The following is an 18,605-nucleotide window of genomic DNA, read 5'->3' as shown; positions in this document are numbered from 1 at the left end:
GGCAACATCACACTGTTTATCCTTTGTATACAAACCATAGGAACCAACTGCAACTCAAAAAAGTCACTGAAAGAATATCTCATTCTTAGCTATGGTTTAGCTTCATAATTAGTACAGAGAACCCATGTTGTCATACCCATGTATATGAGTGTTGTTACAACAAAAAAGTAGTACATAACAGCCATGAAGACTTTTTGTTATGTTAATATGGGGCCTGCTAAGTAAACAGTATATTATATTGATGTATATCCTCTGTAAGAACATTAAGAATTTGTACTTCAAAGGATTCAAAGATTTATAATAGAAACAGATATCTAGGTAACAGTATTAAGTGTAAGATTTAATTAGGTAGCATTATTTATAAGGCATCCACTTAGCATTGATTTTTAAAATCTTCATGCTTAAATTTCGCTTTCTTTTTTCTTTTCCCTTGGAAGACCTAGTGACCAATGGGTTAATCTATAAACCACAACCCCTAGAGAATCGAGAACGACAAAAGTCATCAGACATCCTGGAGGAATTAATTATTCAAGGAATAATACAAAGCCACAGCAAAGTATCTAGAAATGGAGAATCATATGATATCATGGCAAGTAATTTTGTAATTAACATTAGTTCGTAGTTAAAATAGCAATAGAATATGATTTATCATGAGTCATTGTTTCTATCATATGCATTTGAGAGTCATAGTACAGATTACAGCATTTATCTAAAACAGTTTTTTTCTCCCATAAATTCCCTCACCCCTCTACACATAATCCTTCTCTATGAATTCAGGAATGACCCTAAACATTAATGATTAATGAATCCAAAAAATATGTATCTTAGTTTTTACTAAGTTTAAGATGAAATAAGCCCCATTGAATAACATGCCTTTATTCTTTCAGAAATTTTTATTAAGCATTGCCTATGTACTAGGAATTATGAATACTGTGTTTCCCCCCAAAATAAGACCTAACCTTAAAATAAGCCCTAGCATGATTTTTCAGGATAACATTCCCTGAACATAAGCCCTAATGCATCTTTTGGAGCAAAAGTTAATATAAGACCCAGTCTTATTTTCGGGACAACACGGTATAAAACTGAACTCTGACTTATCCAATAAGAAAATAGGCCCAGATGCCAAAGCTAAAATAGTATTCTCATACATTTATATACACACTCTAAGGTCAAACATGAAGAAATAAATATGATTATAGAAATTATTTTTTGTTTTTTTTTTAGTTCCTTTTTTTATTCTGGTATTCTTTTTTATTAGTTTCAGGTGTACAAAACAACATAATGATTAAACATTTACACCCCTCACAAAGTGATAACCCCACCAATTCTATGTCTACTACCCATCTAATACCATACATAGCTGTTACATTATCATTGGTTATATTCCCTATGCTGTACTTTACATCCCGTGACCACATATATGTATATTTGACATTCAGTATTTTTTATATTAGTTTTAGGTGTACAACACAGTGGTTAGGCAATTATATAATCTATGAAGTGATTCCCCAATAAGTCCAGTACCCATCTGAAACCCTACATAGTCTTTACAACATTATTGACTATATTCCCCATAATGTATTTCACATCCCCATGACTATTTTGTGACTACCAGTTTGTACTTCCTAATCTCTTCTCCTTTTTCACCCATTTCCAACCGCCTTCCCATCTGGCAACTGTCAGAATGTTCTCTGTGTATATGAGTTTGTTTCTGTTTTGTTTGTTTGTTTTGTTCTTTAGATTCCATTTATAAGTGAAAGCATAACACATTTGTCTTTCGCTGTCTGACTTACTACATTCAGCACAATACCCTCTAGGTCCAGCCATGTTGTCATACATGGCAAGGTTTCATTATTTTTTACAGCTGAGTAATATTCTATTGTATATCTTTACCACCTCTTCTTAATTCATGCATCCATTCAGGGACACCCAGGTTGCCTTCATAGCTTGGCTATTGTAAATAATTCTTCAATTAACATATGGATGAGCATGTCCCCTCAAAGTAGTGTTTTGAGTTTCTTCAGATAAATACCCAAAAGTGGGATTACTACGTCCTTCTTTGTCTCTTGTTATAGTCTTTGTTTTAAAGCCTATTTTGTCTGGTATACGTATTGCTACTCCAGATTTTTTTGTTTGTTTTCATTTTCGTGAAATATATTTTTCTATCCCTTTACTTTTAGTCTGTGGATGACTTATCTGAAATGAGTCTCTTGTAGGCAGCATATTTAAGGGTCTTATTTTCTTATTCATTCAACCATCCTATTTTTTGATTGGAGCATTTAATCCATTTACATTGAAAGTAACTATTAATAGGTATGTAGTTATTGCCATTTTATTATTCATATTTTTTATTTATGTTTTTCATCTTAAAGAAGTCCTTCTAAGATTCCTTGTAATACTAGTTTGGTGGTGGTGAGCTCCTTTAGCTCTTTCTTGTCTGGGAATGGGAAGCTCTTTGTTTGTCCTTTGATTCTAAATTATAACTTTGCTGGGTAGAATAATCTTGGTTGTAGCTCCTTGCTTTTCATTACTTTGAATATTTTATGCCAATCCCTTCTGGCTTGCAAAGTTTCTGTTGGGAAATCAGCTGACAGTCTTATGAGAGCTCCCTTGTAGAGAATTAACTGCTTTTCTCTTGCTGCTTTTAAGATTCTCTCTTTGTCTTTAAACTTTGGCATTTTAATTATGATGTGTCTTGGTGTTGGCCTCTTTGGGTTCATCTTGTTTGGGACTCTCTGCACTTGCTGGGCTTGTAGGTCTATTTTCTTCACCAGATTAGGGAAGTTTTCCATAATTATTTCTTCAAATAGGTTTTCATTTCCTTGCTCTCTCTCTTCTCCTTCTGGTACCCCTATAATGCAAATGTTGGTATGCTTGATGTTGTCCCAGAAGCCCTGAGGCCCCATAAACTCTCCTCATTTCTTTGGACTTTTTTTTTTTTCTGTTTTGATTGGGTGTTTTCTGCTACCTTATCTTTAAATCACTGATTCAGTCCTCTGCTTCATCTAATCTTCTGTTGATTTCCATTACTATATTCTTCATTTCTGACTTGTTCTTTTTTTGTTTTTTCTATCTCCATTTTTTATGTTTCCTATCTCTTTGTTGAAGTTCTCCCCGAGATCATCGAGCATCCTTATAACCAGTGTTTGGAACTCTGAGTCTGGTAGATTGCTTGTCTCTATTTTGTTTAGTCTTTTTTCTGGAGCTTTGTTCTGTTCTTTTATTTGGGAAATGTTTTGTTTGTCTCCCCATTTTGGCTGCCTTCTTGTGTATGTTTCTATGTATTAGGTAGGGCTGCTATATCTCCCAGTCTTAGTAGAGTGGCCTCATGTAGTAGGTGTGCTTTGGGGCTCAGTAGCGCAGTCTTGCTAGTCACCTGAGCTGCACACTCCAGGTGTGTCCTTTGTGTGGGTTGTGTGTGCCTTTCTCTTGTAGTTGAGCCTTGGTTGCTGTTTGCCCATCAGTGGGAGGGATTGACCCTTGGGCTCATTGGTTGTGAGGACTGGCCATGAGTACAGTGGAGGAATTATGGTACAGGGGTTGACACTACAGAGCAGGATCTGCTTCAGCTGAGCTCTAGTGTCTGCCCAACCTGCCCTTTGGGTCTGTAGTGCTTGGAGGCAGCTGGGTGATGCTCCAGCTCATTTCAAAGCTGGCCACTGGATGTGCCAGACCCTGGGCTGCCTGGGAGGGAACCTGCTGCAGGTCAAGTTTGGCTGCAGCCATTGCCCCACCTAGGGCCGCCAGCAGGAGGCACAAAGAAATCTTCAGATGGCCACTGCCTGTGCCATGCTTGCAAGAGTCTCAAGAGGCCAAAATGCGAACCAAGATTGGCTGCTGCTAGTGCTGGGCTTAGGGCTTCTCAGCCTGAGGTATGATACGTGTTCAAGCCAGATACTGCTTGTCTGTGTTCCACAAACCTTTGAGGTGCCCTAGGAAAGTCTGCAGCATTAGCCAAGGCAGGGGATTTGTACAAAAAAGCCACTGGAAGCAGCTTGGGTGTACACGAAAGTTGGGTGGGATAAGGTCTCAGAATCAGCAGGGCATGGCAAACAAATGGTGTCAGCCAGTTTGATGGAGATTAAGATATGGCATCTGTCTGAGTCTGCATGCTGAGAAGGGGGAGGGCTTAACAAAGAAACAATGGCTTCTGCCAGCTCCTCTGTCTAGGAGAAAGCTGCCCCTCCAGTCCTCGTCCTGCAGCCAGACAACTCAGTTCCTCCTGTATGTCCCTGTTACCTCTCCAGTTACTGGCCCAGTGCTAGAGTTCAGAGCTAGTGATTCTGTCGGTAAGTCCATGTGCAGACCCTTTAAGAGGAGCACCTGGGACTTCAGCTGCTCTCCATCTCACTCAGCCACAATCTCTACTGTTTTTCACAACCAGAAATTATGGGGACTTCTCTCTCTGGTTCTGGAACCCTGGGCTAGGGATTCTGGTGTGGTGCTGGGACGCCTTGCTCCTTTGGGGGGACCACCACAGCTGAGATATCCCTCCCAATTTTTAATGGTCACACACTGGTGTCAGACCAGCCTGTTCTGTGTCTCTGCCCCTCCTGTCAGTCTTGAGGTGGCTTCTTCTGTATATCGTTAGTTGTAGGTCTTTGGTTCAGCAAGATTTCAGGTAATTCTCAATGATAGCTGTTCTGTATTTTAGTTGTAATTTTGATGTGGTCGTGAGACCAGGTAAGCACAGCATTTACGTACTCTACCATCTTGAATAGAACTCCTTGTGTTCTTTTTTATTTATTTTGTTTTGTTTTTTAAGCCAATGCATCCACACAACATCAGTAGTCGTAAAACATAGGTGGAAGAAAGAAGATAAAAAGAAGAAATAACAAAGAAAATAAGACTGAGGAAATATGAATGGAAAGAAAAGAAAGAGACAGAAATGGTGGAAATAGAGACCAGAAATTACATCAATGGTTCCTCAGTGGTTGTTGATCCTATAGGGAAAACTGTCAATTGGGAATAAAGAGATGTGTTATTTAAATCAAGTTTGCCACCTAGACCAAGTCACTTAGTATTTGAATAAAGGTAATTTCCTTTGCTGTTTTGGAAATGCTAAGAACTATTGAATAAAAGCTAAAGTGGCATTTTCTTCTGCAGAAAGAAAATAAGTCCTACAGAAAGTACTTGGGGGAAAAAAGAGGAGATTGCTAAACTTTATGAATGATATTATCAGGCTGCCAATAATAAAAGGACATGGGAGAAACAGGAAGGTAAAAATGGACCATGTAATAGAAAAGACAATGTCAATATAATGCCAATTTACATTTGTACAGTGGCATCATGATACAAGGCATTTTTAGAGTACCTTGTTTGAAAGTACTAAAGAGGATGCATCTTTAATATGGAAAGAGAGAGGAGAGATGTTTCCCCCCAATATGTAGATGAGTCTCTGGGGGGTCAGAAAAAAAGGTGTGTCAAAAGAAAAAGACAGGAGAGCAATCTGGAGGAGGATAGATTGTGGAAACATTGACTAGCTAAGCGATGCCTTCTTAAGGCAAATACTGTGGAACCTTAGTGCTAATGCCAGTGGGAATAGCATTAAAACATTTTCCAGTGATTCAAAGGCCAGAGATGAATGAGTTCAGACTCAGTCCTCGCAGGGGCACCAAGAAGGTTAATTAATATGAGCTACAGCGTGAAAGGAATGTATTTAAAAATGAAAACTTGACTTTCAATAACATTAAGTGAGCCGAAGATGAAGGCTGTTTTCATATTCTATAGAGATGGAATGGCTGTCAGCAGCATAGCTGGAGTGTTCTTAAAAGGGTTGAAATGTGACAGGACTGCAGAGGTAGGCAAGAATAACATAGCTCTTTTGTGTTTTTTGTGAGTTTTGTTTTGTTTTTGCGTTGGAATTAGGCCAATATGTCCCAGCATAAGCCAGTCTTGCAATAGGCCAATAGTAACATACAGCTGTGCCTTTTATTACCTAGTGCAGTTGTTCTTAACCTGGCTACACAATTAAATCATCTAGGAAGCTTTCAAAACTCCCAGTGCCCAGGCCCCACCAGGACCAGTGGCTGGGGGTGGGCCCCAGTTGTAGTGTATGGCAGAGCTCCCAGATAATTCTCTTGGGCAGCCCAGGCTGAGAACCACTGCCCTGAAGTTTCAACAAACATGTACACAAATGCCTCAGATTCATCATAAAGCTGGGAAGGGTTAAAACTTTTGAAATTAAAATCCTCCACTCATTGTGAAAGAGAATTCTGAAGTATTCCTGAAAATATAACATTTTCAGGTATAAGATTATACCCAGGAAGAGTGTGGAAATGAAGGATATAATTGCTCAGTGTCATAGGTAGTCTCTTTCCATTCATCTGTAGTTGAGAACATGTGTATCAGACACCGGGTGTCTTGCATATTTTGGGGAAAGTTATGAAGCCAATGTGAAAAGATGAGAATGAATATTGAAGGACTGAAAGGAGAACCATAATAAGAATGGAAATATTATTACACAGCTAATGCTTTTAACTATCTAATAGTTAATAATTTTTTAGAAAAAAAACAACATGATAAAATTGGCTAAAAAACAAATCAGAGAATCAAGGGAAACAGAAAGGATGGTCAAAAAGGGACATTAGTGTCCAGGTACTACAATGTGATAAATCCAGTCAGACATGTGAAGACTATTTCTTCGTTGCTTGAAAAACTTTCAAATAAAATATTATGGAGGAAAATGTAATAATAAAAGTGAGAATACTTTTAAAACAAGACTTCATATGTAGACCAATAGTATATATAAATACGAGGGAATTTTAGACGTAGATCTGTCCTTTTCTTAGCCAGGTTGTTACATTTAATTCCGTTATTTAAAGTAAAATATAATAAAATATGCTGAAAAGTGAGTGTCTTTCATTCATCTTCTGAATCAGGGCACTCCCCTGTGAGCCAGAAGCCCACGGCAGTAGCTGTGTCCACCACAGGGCCCCCTTTCATCTTTTTTCTTAATTTTTATCATTTGCTTGTTGGCAAGTACGACAGCAATTCCATAATACCCTCTGGATAACCTGCTTTCAGGCATATTCGGACTAAGAGATGTTATGCTTACTCAGAGAGAATCACAATGATATGTAAGAAATATAATATTAATCAGCTAAAACTCAGATTAAGTGAATCAGTATATTAAAACATTCTAATGAGCCTGAAGTGGCTGTATTATAAATGTGAATTGGTTTTACATACACATGTAAATATGTATATGGATTGGTACAGATCTCTTTAGAGAGATGTGATTGGCTCTCATTTATCACACAGGTATTATCCACTTTAGGTGTCTTTTATCCCGAACTTATTTCTCCCTGCTTCTTAGGGCATCATGGATCTCTTTACACAAGACTCTCAATTCTCTATTGACTCTGCCTGTCTCTCGTCAGTTTGTTCCGTTCTCCAGCGACTTCTGTACTTGGTAACCTTTAGTGCAGTTAGGGCGTTTGTTCACATTACATCAGAGTCTCAAACATTATTTTTTGAACCTCGGGAGTATTTTAAGGAGGAGGAAGTTGATTGGGTAAAGACCAAATAATGCCAGTTAAAGCTCAGACTGACCTTCCTCAGGAGGTCTAATTACCGTGTTTCCCCGAAAATAAGACCTAGGCCAGACAATCAGCTCTAATGGTCTTTTGGAGCAAAAATTAATATAAGACCCAGTATTATATTATATTATATTAAAGACCAGGTCTTATTTTACTTATAGTAAAATAAGTAAAATAAGTACTATAAATAAAATAAGACCAGGTCTTATATTAATTTTTACTCCAAAAGACGCATTAGAGCTGATTGTCCAGCTAGGTCTTACTTTTGGGGAAACACAGTAAGAATGACAGAGCAGGAAGGACAGATCTGTTGTGAGAAGCTATGGCCCATTTGATGCGCAAGACTCTAGAAAGGGAGCATAGCCAAGATAGGTTCATCTCTAGGTCAATAGTTAATCAGGAAAGCTCTGAGGAACACATAGTGGCTGCAAGAAGTAATATAGACAGTTGGGTTGGCTAGAAACAAAACCCAAATCTTATCACAGCATCTTTGGGTGTGGCAGTCCTCTGATGGTGTTTTTAAAGAAAGTAATTGAACTAGTAGCTTCTATAGGTTTTAAAGTTGATTTTTTAAAAAGAGTTTATGGGTGGCACCTCTCTAAGTAGAATGTGATCATTGTTTTTATTTTTAAGTGCCAACAGTTGATAAATCCTGACTTCATAAAATCCAGTGATAAAGAGTACAGCTATCTTTCCTCAGGCTTTTCAGTGCTTTTCTTTAAAACGTCAAACTCAGGAAAGGACGTGGCCACACAGGTAGGATTAACGTCCGCAAGGAGGAGGAAGGACATGATTTCATAGCCATCATTTTGGGATAAAGCCTCAGGAAGAGTCCACCCAAACGGGAAATCCTAAATTCTCTCAGAACTGCTGATGTAATCATTTTAGTCAAGGTTCTGACTCCTATGTAAAGCCTAACCGAGCCTTCTGTTTATAGGATCTTAAATTACCATTTCATTTTCTTTTAGCCCTCGATCGGTGAATGAAGTTCCCTAAACAACGGTCTCCATACTGATTTCATAGTATCTCTAGTTGAGACTCCATGGCAAACATGTCCCTCTTGTCAGCAGATGACTTTTGCCAGTAGGAAGCCTTACAGCCAATTGTCATAGAAATGATACAATGATGGGAGAGGGGGAAGTTGCATTGACAAACATCCCGCAGTTTTTATGTGGTGAACAACTTCTTACATAAAACTGCTTCAAGGCTGTAACTGAGCCAAAACTTCAACAAATATTTTCCCTTTAAAAGACTTTCCAAGAATCATAGATCTTAAAGCTGGAAGGAACTTTAGCCCTCATCAGGCCCCTCACTGTTTTTACATTTGAGAAAACTGAGAACAAAGAGAAAAGGTGCTATCCCAGGTCACACAGTGAATATTAGTGGTAGACCGGGCTTAAAGCCCAGGGCCCCTGCCTTGGCCCATGCGATTCCAATGCTCGTTCCTCCTCTTTGTGACAAATGCTCTTAGTTATGCTCCGATGTGCCATCATTGGAAAAGTCACTGCTTTCACTGAATGAATGTAATTACGATTTACTGAGTGTCTACTTGTACCTACTCTCTCTCCTTTAAAAAAAAAAATCCTTTGAGAAAGTATTATTAAACCTATTTTTCAAATAGGAAAAACGAAGCTTACAGAATTTAAGAACTCATGTGAAGCCACACTGTGGCTGAGTCTGGATTCAAACCCAGGTCTGTCTGAGTCCAGATCTGTTGCCTTTTGCTGCTATGCTACATTGTCTCTCTGATTTATTTTCTCAGGACCTGTCGTATTCCAGTCTGAATATACAATGAATATCAATAGCTCTTTTGTCTTTAAAAGTCTTTAGAGAAATTATCTGGGACAATATTCAGTTCATTTTATAATGAAGCCTTGGAGTTCATTAAGACCTTCCTCAGTCATAATAAATCTACATATGCTGACCTAGAAAGATGTCCATATGAAATTACATGAAGAAAGCAAATCGCAGAGTAATGTATGTGGTATAATCCTATTATGTCCAGTTTAACATTGCACATGTACTGCACATATATATGTATATAAATACATATGCATAGAGAATATCTGGAAAGACACACACCAGACTCTTTAAAATGGTTCATGCTGATGAGTGGGATTGGGGGCCAGGTGGCTAAACAGAGTACGGAGATGATTTATGTATCATTTTAATTTTTCATAACTAACGTACTATTTTAAAACCTAATTTTTAAAAGAAAAAATAAAACTTTATAAACCCTTTACAACAATCTTACTTTGTTTGTAACTAGAAATTATAATCAGAAAGTCATTATTACTGCTTTGAACTGTTCAAAGGGTTGTCAGTCATATGAAATGGGAAGACTTTTTTTCTGCTATCATGTAAATATTTGTAAAGTACCAACAGCCCAGCCCAGCACAGAGTGAATTCTCCTCTCCACAAAACCAGAAGTACTAAAAACTAACTTTGACCCAAATCAAAGTCATCTGTAGCTTGTGGAATATTATAAAATCATCAGGCTTTTACCTTGAATCACAAATTCCTCGCTCATCCACTACCTTTTTCCATCTTGTATTTGTTCTCAAGTATTTTTTTCCTTCTCCCAAATCCTCTTCCAGTTTCAGGACATCTTTGCATTCTGTCATGTTTTTTTTTTGTTGTTGTTGTTCTTTTTTTTGTAATAGCCTGTTTTTTTCTAGGCATCTAATGGATTTTTCTTTTTTTTTTTGTAAGAAATTAGTTCTATCGTTACCAGGAATTAGATATTTAGGAATCAGTTCTGTTGTTACCAGCTTTCATGTTGTTGGTTTTTAAATCTGCCACTGGAAACTTGAGATTTTTAGGATTTACATTTTAAACAGTGTTTACTCCACCTCCTCTCTTTCTTTTCTGACAAGGAATATGTTTGTTTCTCCATTTTAAAAAGTATCTTCCGACAGGTGAACACGACTGAGAAGCCTCTAAGAAAGCCACCAACCAGGCTGGAAAAACTTAAGATCAAAAAAGAAGTAAAAGATTTCACAGTGAAGGACCTAGAGGAGAAGATGCAGGCGGTGGAGGAACGCAGGAAGGTACCTGAGTGTGTGTGTGGGGTGATGCTACCTGCTGAAATGAGCTCACGTCCAGCCTTTCCTATCAGCAGCTTTAAGACAAATTGCATGGATTTGTAGTAATTATTTTCATGATCTGTGTGGGGAGAGAGTCCCAGAGAGCAGTTTCCAGGCTCTCGGCCTCACGTAGAAAGGTGCTGGCTCGGGTAGTAGATGGCCGTCAGTTGTGGCTAATTGGTCGTCAGCTGTAACCAGTGAGCCGTTGGTCACTAATATAACTGCCATGGCTAAGCTAGCAGAAAATGGGGGCTAGCGAGAAAATGGTGGCTGAGTTAGCAATAGCAGATTGCAGTTAGCACGGCGGATTGCAGCTAGCAAGTGAGGTTGGTTGGCAGAGACAAGTGGACAGCAGGTTGCGGATCGTGTGGCTCCTGCCTCCTGTGTCTCCAACCCAGCCGCCAGTGAGATTATAGTGATGTGACTCCCCTATCTATGGCTCCGTGGGTGTTCCTTTTTGACCTCACCGTGTCCTGCGTTCTTATGTGGGGAGTGGGACTAGAGACCATGCCTGATACCCTGCATGACAATCTGTATGCTTCTTATGCTGTATGCTTAATTTTTTGTATGTATGCAGTGAAGGAATGAAGCAATTTCTTGAAGTTGGTTGAATTACAGTTTCATCCGTATGGCCTAAGGAAGTAATATCCAATTCTCAGAGCTGAGTAAAGTATGCAGTTTTCTTCATAAGAAAAAAGGAAACTTCAGTGGGCCTAGGGGTGAGAGGATGTGTTGGGGTAGAGGATGGGAGCTGGAGAGGACGCCATGCAGACCACCAGACAGCTCCTGCAGCCGTTGCACATGTGGTCCCCATAACCCTCTGTCAGTCGTTCTGCCAGAACCAGCGTTCACAGCTTTGCTCTGTCTGACTGCCTTTATTTCCACTGCTCGGCCTTTCAGAGCACAAGGACGAGACAGACAGAAACTCCTTGAGGGTAGGGAGTGTGTCTGTCTTCTTCAACAGTGATTCCTCATCTTAATGTTTGTTAAATGACTGAACAATGAAATAGAGAAGCCATAAATGTAAATTACAGGCAGTATTAATGAAAACTTGGAGAACATTTTTGGGCTGTCTTTCATTCTGTAATACTGCTCTTCAGGTGAAAGAAGAAGAAATAAGGAAAAGGCTAAGGAGTGACCGACTTTTACCCCCAGCCAATCATTCAGAGTCAGCTGAACTGAGCAGGGCTGAGGTTTCGTTTGCCAGAGGACTTAATCCTGTGAGTTCTGCTGTGTGTGAACTGTCTGACCTGCAGGGAGGAAAGCCATTGAAAAGGAAGAAGAGTAAAAGTGATGTGACCTCAAATGATAGAAAGTACAGTTATGAAGGTATTGGGGTCGTGGAGTCAGACATGTCCTACAACCAAGCAGATGACATATTCTAGTAATTTATTTTATGTGAATTTCGTGAAAAGGCATCCATTCCTCCCAGTCGTGACATTCTTAGTATGTCTCATGTTTTTCTTTGACTGCCTGACCTCATGGGCTGGAGGTTTGTGAGTAAATTAAATGATTAATAGCTTTGCTAGCTTTTAAATAAAGGAAGATTTAACTACCTTCAATATTATCAAGTTGGCATCCTCTTTCATTGTGGCTTCAAACATTGTAAAGATGTCTTTAATTTACGAGTACCTTCCCGCTTATATTAATGTGTTTGTGCCAAATGAAACCCTTCCTTTTTGCTCCTGCCACTTGGCTATGTCCACCCTCTTAGTGGCTTCTAAGACAAATTGCATGGATCTGTATTATTTTAATGATCTGTATGCTTCATATGCTGTATATTTAGATTTTTTAAAGATTTTCTTTCTGTTGTGAAGGAGTAAAGCAATATCTTGAAGTTGGTTGAATTACAGTTTCATTCAGATAGCTTAAAGAAGCAATATCTAATTCTCAGAACTAAGTATGGTTTCCTTCATATAAAAAAAGAAAAAACTTCAATTGAGTCTAGAGGTGGGAGGAGACCCAGGGAGGAGGTTCGCTGAAAGGAAGCCCTAATGGCAGTGCTGTGCTTCCCTGAGGGCACCCCACACTAAAGAGTTTGGCGGCCCTCATCCTATTGGAATTATACTTTGGTTCTTCCCGCTCCCTTACCATCCATACCAATCAGTCATCAGTTCTATGAATCTATACTCTAAAGATCTCCTGCATCCATTTCATACTTTCCCCCTGTCATTACATAGTCTAGATCACCCTACCATCGTTCAACTGGGTTACTCCAGCAGTTTCCTTAATATTTATACAACAGTCCTCTGCTTAAAATCTTTTGTCAGCCCCTTTTATTGTCAAGATAAAGTCCAGACTCCTTTTTTGTGACTGGTAAGGATCTCAGCTTTCACAAGTTACACATACTGAACTTCCAGTTCCTCAAACTCAGCACACTCTCCCTAGCCTCTGGCTCTTTGCACAGGCTGTTCCCTCTGTCCCCTCTCCCCTACTTGCCATTTTAGTTGACTAATGCCTTCTTGTTGTCTATGTCTCCACTCAGAGCACTTCCTCCAAATATCCAGGGTTTGTGCCCCTCTCTCATAGTTGCCCGTTGGCACCCTGGGCTACTCATCTTTGCACTTAACCACCCTGTGGAATTTCCTGATATGTTGTTATCTTTACCAAGAGACATTTCAGTTCTAACAGAGCAGGAAATGAGTCTGTCTTGTTTATGATGCATTTTTTGTAACTTGGAAACTGCATGGCACATAAGTGCTGTGTAAAGCATTTCTTTAATGGATGAATCAATGTACCCATACATCTTCTGGAAGCAGAAGGGCAGCCCTAGGAGATGGCTTGTTTTCCTGGCAACCAGTGGCTTGGGGGAGTGCCTATTTGATTTGAGGACCCTTCGGCACCTCCTGTTTGTACATTCCCTTTGGGTTGTTGCAAACGGATGAGTGGGGTTCTTATAGCCTGTAGGACCAACTCCTGCAGCCAGTGGGGTAGGATGGTGGTGGTGGAGGAGGAGGGACTTCTTTCAAAACTCATTCCAGAACCAAAGCCTTTTAAGAACCAGAATTGACTTCTAACAGTGTGACCTGGAAAGTCCTGTAGGCTCTCTGTGTCTCCATTGCCTGATATGTTAATTTGGGATACCCACCTTCATGGAGCTGTAGCAAACCAAATAGTGTGTTTAAAAGTACTGTGAAAACTAGACCATGCCATAATGTGTATCGAATATGATTTATATAAAATCTCATGTGAGCAACATGATGCTTTTCATCAGTCCCGAGGTTTCACTGTGGAGATTATCTCACGGTGGTATGAGCTAATCTCATAAAATGTTACAGCAGGTCAAATGATTGTACTAGGACATTTAGGAAAAGATTTGGGTATCATTCAGATTTCTGCAAATAATAACATTCAAATGACCAAAAAATACATTAAATGCAAATTTATAATTATTGTAAATTAAATTCCCGAACTAGATAAATACCCAAATAATACTTTTGCTTGACATCTTGCCTATTTATTACTTATAGTGTCTTGATTGACATGTTTGTTGAGTTAAAATATAGATGTGAACAGTATCATTGACACCTGGCTTGAAAACCTCTGTACGTGTAGAGTTAAACATGCTAAGGAGTAACACACTCTAAACGACAGCTGTGTGTTTTCTTAGTGAGGCCCTCCACTTTAACAGGATGGCAAGAGAGACAGACATGTAGAACACCTGGATACTGGGAACTGCTGTAAAGCTCTAAGTATATTACTGCTCACAAATCCATCTGAGGGTTGGGGATGAAGAGACAGAGGCTCAGAGATGCTAAGCACTTCCCACCGTCACAGAGCACTAGCATTAATGGGGATGAAGCTTGTGTCTGAACCAGCTCTGCCTCCAAGGAGCTACAAACCCCAACCCTGCAACATTAAAAGAATCCCAAAAAACTTCAAATATAAATGTGACTTTTTTCATGATCATCTTTCTTTCTTCCTTTCTTTCCTTTCTTTCTTTGAGGATGATTTATATTGCGTGTAATGGAAAAGACTGAGATTTCTAAAATATAGCCTCTGGGATCATGCTGATTTTATGTGTTGAAATAACATAATTGGTTTTCTCATCCTTAAAACATAAAGTTTCAAACAACCACCAGGATATTTCGACTAAAATGAAACCACAACCTTCAGGAAGTTGTGAGTCAGGAGACAAGATTAGGTAAATACCTCTATAATAATTTTAATTGGAGACAACTGAAAAATGCCTGTATGTATTTCCTTGTGAAAGATGGTCTTGCTGTGTCGAATAGAAGATAATTTGATATCTAGTAAATCCTCCAGTTTACTTTTTTTTGGGGGAGGGGATTGTTGGTGTACCTTATGGATAACTTATATTTACAATAATATTTCAAAGGTGTACTTAAAAAATATTTCACACATGTTAATATACACTGTAAGATGCTTATGTTAGCAAAAGTAGTTTTATAACCACAGGGACAAAAATAGAATTTATGAAAGAGTGTTGCTATAGTGACTACAGATAATTTATAGTCATTTATGCTAAAGTGACTACCAGTGCCTATTTCTGTTTGTTATTCCATTATCAGCAAATAGCTAGTATTTGAAGGAATAATTATACAATAAACACTGCATTCTAAACATGTGTAATGCTATAGTGTGTTAGCAGATAGATGGCTTTAGCACCCATGCAACCCTGTATATGCCGCCTCTTCTTCAGGACATGGAATGTACATCTCAGGAAGTCAATAAAGAGCATTATTTTAAAATAAATTGTGGGAGATGACAGTTATGGTCTGTCTGTATCACTTGTATTTGGTTTTAAAAAATAATAACTGCCTCTTTTTAAATTACGTAAGTAATATGTGATAGGGCCTACTCAAAACACATAAGAAACAAAAAACACCAGGAATTCAGTATTTTTTCCCCTCCCACCAAAGTAACTGCTGGGAACATTTACCTCAACACTTCTTTCTTGCAAAAATGGACTCATACCACACAAGCTGTTTTATAACTTGCTTTTTTCACTTAACAATATATCTTTCCATGTAAATAAATCTACTTCCACAGTACCATTCATAATGATATCATTGTTTAGTTCCGTTATTATGTTTCTAGGGGGTTCCAATAGTTAGGGACAGCCGGAACACATATTTCCATTTCTGTTTTCATAACCTTGACTAGTAAAATAGCTTAAACCTTCCTCCATTAAAGCAGAACAGTCTGAACCCCTTGGAGGGCGGAAGCTGCCATGCTCACTTTCCCAGCGCACCGCTTCCTATGGTCTTTATTCCTGATCACTGGCCTTCCGTGAGGGACCGAGAGGGCAAATGAATCCTGAAGGTCAGATGCAACCAGTTTTGCAAATCCACCTCCAGATTCTTCTGTTCAGGAAGTTGAATTCGTCTCATCACAGTTTCTATTCATTACACTGGGATCTCAAGCGTGCTTTGAAAGTCCATGTGATAAAGAAAAACAATGAGTGACAGTTATGAGTATGTTGGAGTTGGTTTCTCATTGATCAGAAATAAAGGCTAACCACATTTGCAAAGTGTTACCAGAAAAGTGTTTGCAGTTGAGAGTCTGTAACACTTTCTCTGGTCATTTTGAAACAAGAAATTAAAAAACAAAACAAAAAAACACAAGAAATTATAGTCAGAAAAATAAAATGATCTGATCAGCTATTTTAATTCCTAGTAATTAATACATAAATTTCCTCCCTAAGTTCTGCAATTCAATCCCTAAACCAAACACAATATATCATTTAAAAATGTATATGACAACAATTTATGCTTTTCCTGCTTAATTTAAAATAAACAGCAGGGATCATTACTTAAATGGGAGAAAGAATGTACAGAGGATTGTCACTTAACCAGAACTTCATTTACTAATTTGTGGGCTTGGTCTATATCAGTGGTCTATAAAGGAGCAGACAAGATTATTTTAAAAATCTTTGAGGATTCCACTCATAAAATATACAAATTTCATCCTCCAATTTAAGGAAACTAAAAGTGCAATTGTAGCTAATGCATCATGGATGTAATTTATGTAAGAATTTCAATTGTGCCTTGGTATTACATGAAAATATTTTCAAATGAAATTATATGTAAATGTTTTATGTTAAAATAAAATATTTAGGGTATATATACATTGTTTCTTAAGACTCCCTATCTACTTGACTATTTTTACTAATAATCTGGGACACTTTGACTAATAATGTCCCAGACCTGATTGCATATATTGTATTTAAAGAAATTTTATAACATAATCTTCAATATATTGATGAAATATTTAAAACCTTTTTTTTTTTTAAATTTAAAATCAGTTCTTTCTCACATGCCATTCAAAATTGCTGGAAATACTTTAAAAACACTTAAGGGGATTTGCAATTCTAAAAAAGTTGGAAGATGCTATTATTTATCTAACCAATCCCTGTTGTTGGGGGTTTTGTTTATTTTCAATTTATCAGTATTATAAGTTCCTGTAAATAATTCTATAGTCAACATACAAATGCTAATTTATCATATGAGTCTTAAATTTGATTTCATAAATTCTATAAAGTGGAAAATTTCATTTTGGATGCTGTGTCTACCGTTGTGAGAATTTGACGGTGCAGGGAATTGCCATTTTTACAGAAATATTGTGACAATGAGTGACTGCTTGACGACTTGGAACCATTTGTTTAATTCTCCAAGGAGGGACTGCTTATTCCTTTGTCCTTCCAAACTTGTTGAAATCTGTGCAGCTTGAATGCTGAAAATCTGCAAACAAACAAGTACTCACCAGCTGCAGCAGCTGTAGTGGAGGAAGTCATTTGGAGCTTAGTCCTCAGCCCAAGGTGAACAATTGCTGGCCTGCGAATCGTTTGCTAGAAAGACTGACATCTCCCATGTAACATATACTACAGCAAAGGAAAAACGTGATGTTTGTGGCAGATGGCCTGGGATATTGTCTTGGCTAAAGTATTGCATTTCACTATAATATAAAGATTGTAGGATAAATATGGTCCAATCATTGGCAATTTCATGTCACTCAGCTCTTTTATAAGATCAAGGAGCATTTCAGGGCCTGTACAGACAGCACATCCCCAGAAAAGTAAAGACAATGAGGAGAGGAGGGAAAGCGTGTGTTCTTGGTGGAGTCACCAAGACAGTGCTCCCTGGAACATCCCAACAACCAGCCAGCTTGAGCCCTCCCGGAAGTGGCTGCTAATTAACTCTTTCTCCCCTATATCCCACATGCCTGCGTATAATCAGTGAATATTTTTCAGTATGTTTTTTTCTCCTTCACCTGGTCTTAAGTTAAAAGTTTTAGAATAATTTTATTTTATTTTTTGAAAGATTTTTATTAAAAATATAGTTAGCATACAATGTTATATTAGTTTCAGGGGTGCACAATAGTTATTCAACATTTGTATACCTAAACAAGTGATCACCATGGTAAGTCCAGCAATCGTCTGACACTGTACCATGCTATCACAATATTGATTATATTTCCTATGCTGTATATTACATCCCCAAAACTTATTTGTTTTATATCTGGAACTTTGAACCTCTTATTCCCCTTTATCTTCCCCTCCTTTTTAATTTTTCAGTTACAGTTGACATTCAATATTATTTTATATTAATTTCAGGTGTACAGCATATGGTTAGACATTTACATAATTTAAGAAGTGATCCCCCTGACTAGTCTAGTACCCACCTGGCACTATACATAGTTATTACCATATTATTGACTATATTTCCTATGCTTTACTTTACATCCCCCTGACTATTTTGTAACTACCAATTTGTGCTTTGTAATCCCTTCACCTTTTTCACCCACCCCCACTTAATCCCCTCCCTTCTGGCAATCATCAAAATATTATCTGTATCTATGATTCTGTTTCTGTTTTGTTTGTTTACTTTGTTCTTTAGAGTCCACATATAAGTGAAATCTCATTGCATCTGTCTTTCTCTGTCTGATATACTCCACTATAGGTCCATCCATGCTGCTGCAGATGGCAAGAACCCATTCCCTTCCCTGGCAGAGCAAT

The 18,605-nt window shown here is 38.2% G+C and overlaps 1 protein-coding gene across 1 annotated transcript in view; it reads left to right on the top strand.

Annotated features, from left to right (window-relative positions):
• STMND1 (stathmin domain containing 1) overlaps positions 1-16,681 on the top strand; it is a 28,788-nt gene extending 12,107 nt beyond the window's left edge. The window contains exons 3-5 of the mRNA XM_019742958.2: positions 438-589; positions 10,460-10,591; positions 11,728-16,681. Coding sequence (XP_019598517.2) covers positions 438-589; positions 10,460-10,591; positions 11,728-12,012 — 569 coding nt within the window. The 3' untranslated portion in view covers positions 12,013-16,681. The remainder of the gene's footprint in view (positions 1-437; positions 590-10,459; positions 10,592-11,727) is intronic.
• The last annotated feature ends 1,924 nt before the right edge of the window (positions 16,682-18,605 follow it).

This window comes from Rhinolophus sinicus, linkage group LG06 (assembly GCF_036562045.2).
Source record: "Rhinolophus sinicus isolate RSC01 linkage group LG06, ASM3656204v1, whole genome shotgun sequence".
NCBI classification, from domain to species: domain Eukaryota; kingdom Metazoa; phylum Chordata; class Mammalia; order Chiroptera; family Rhinolophidae; genus Rhinolophus; species Rhinolophus sinicus.
Note: the sequence above shows the minus strand (reverse complement) of the source record. Positions and strands in the feature narration are given on the sequence as shown.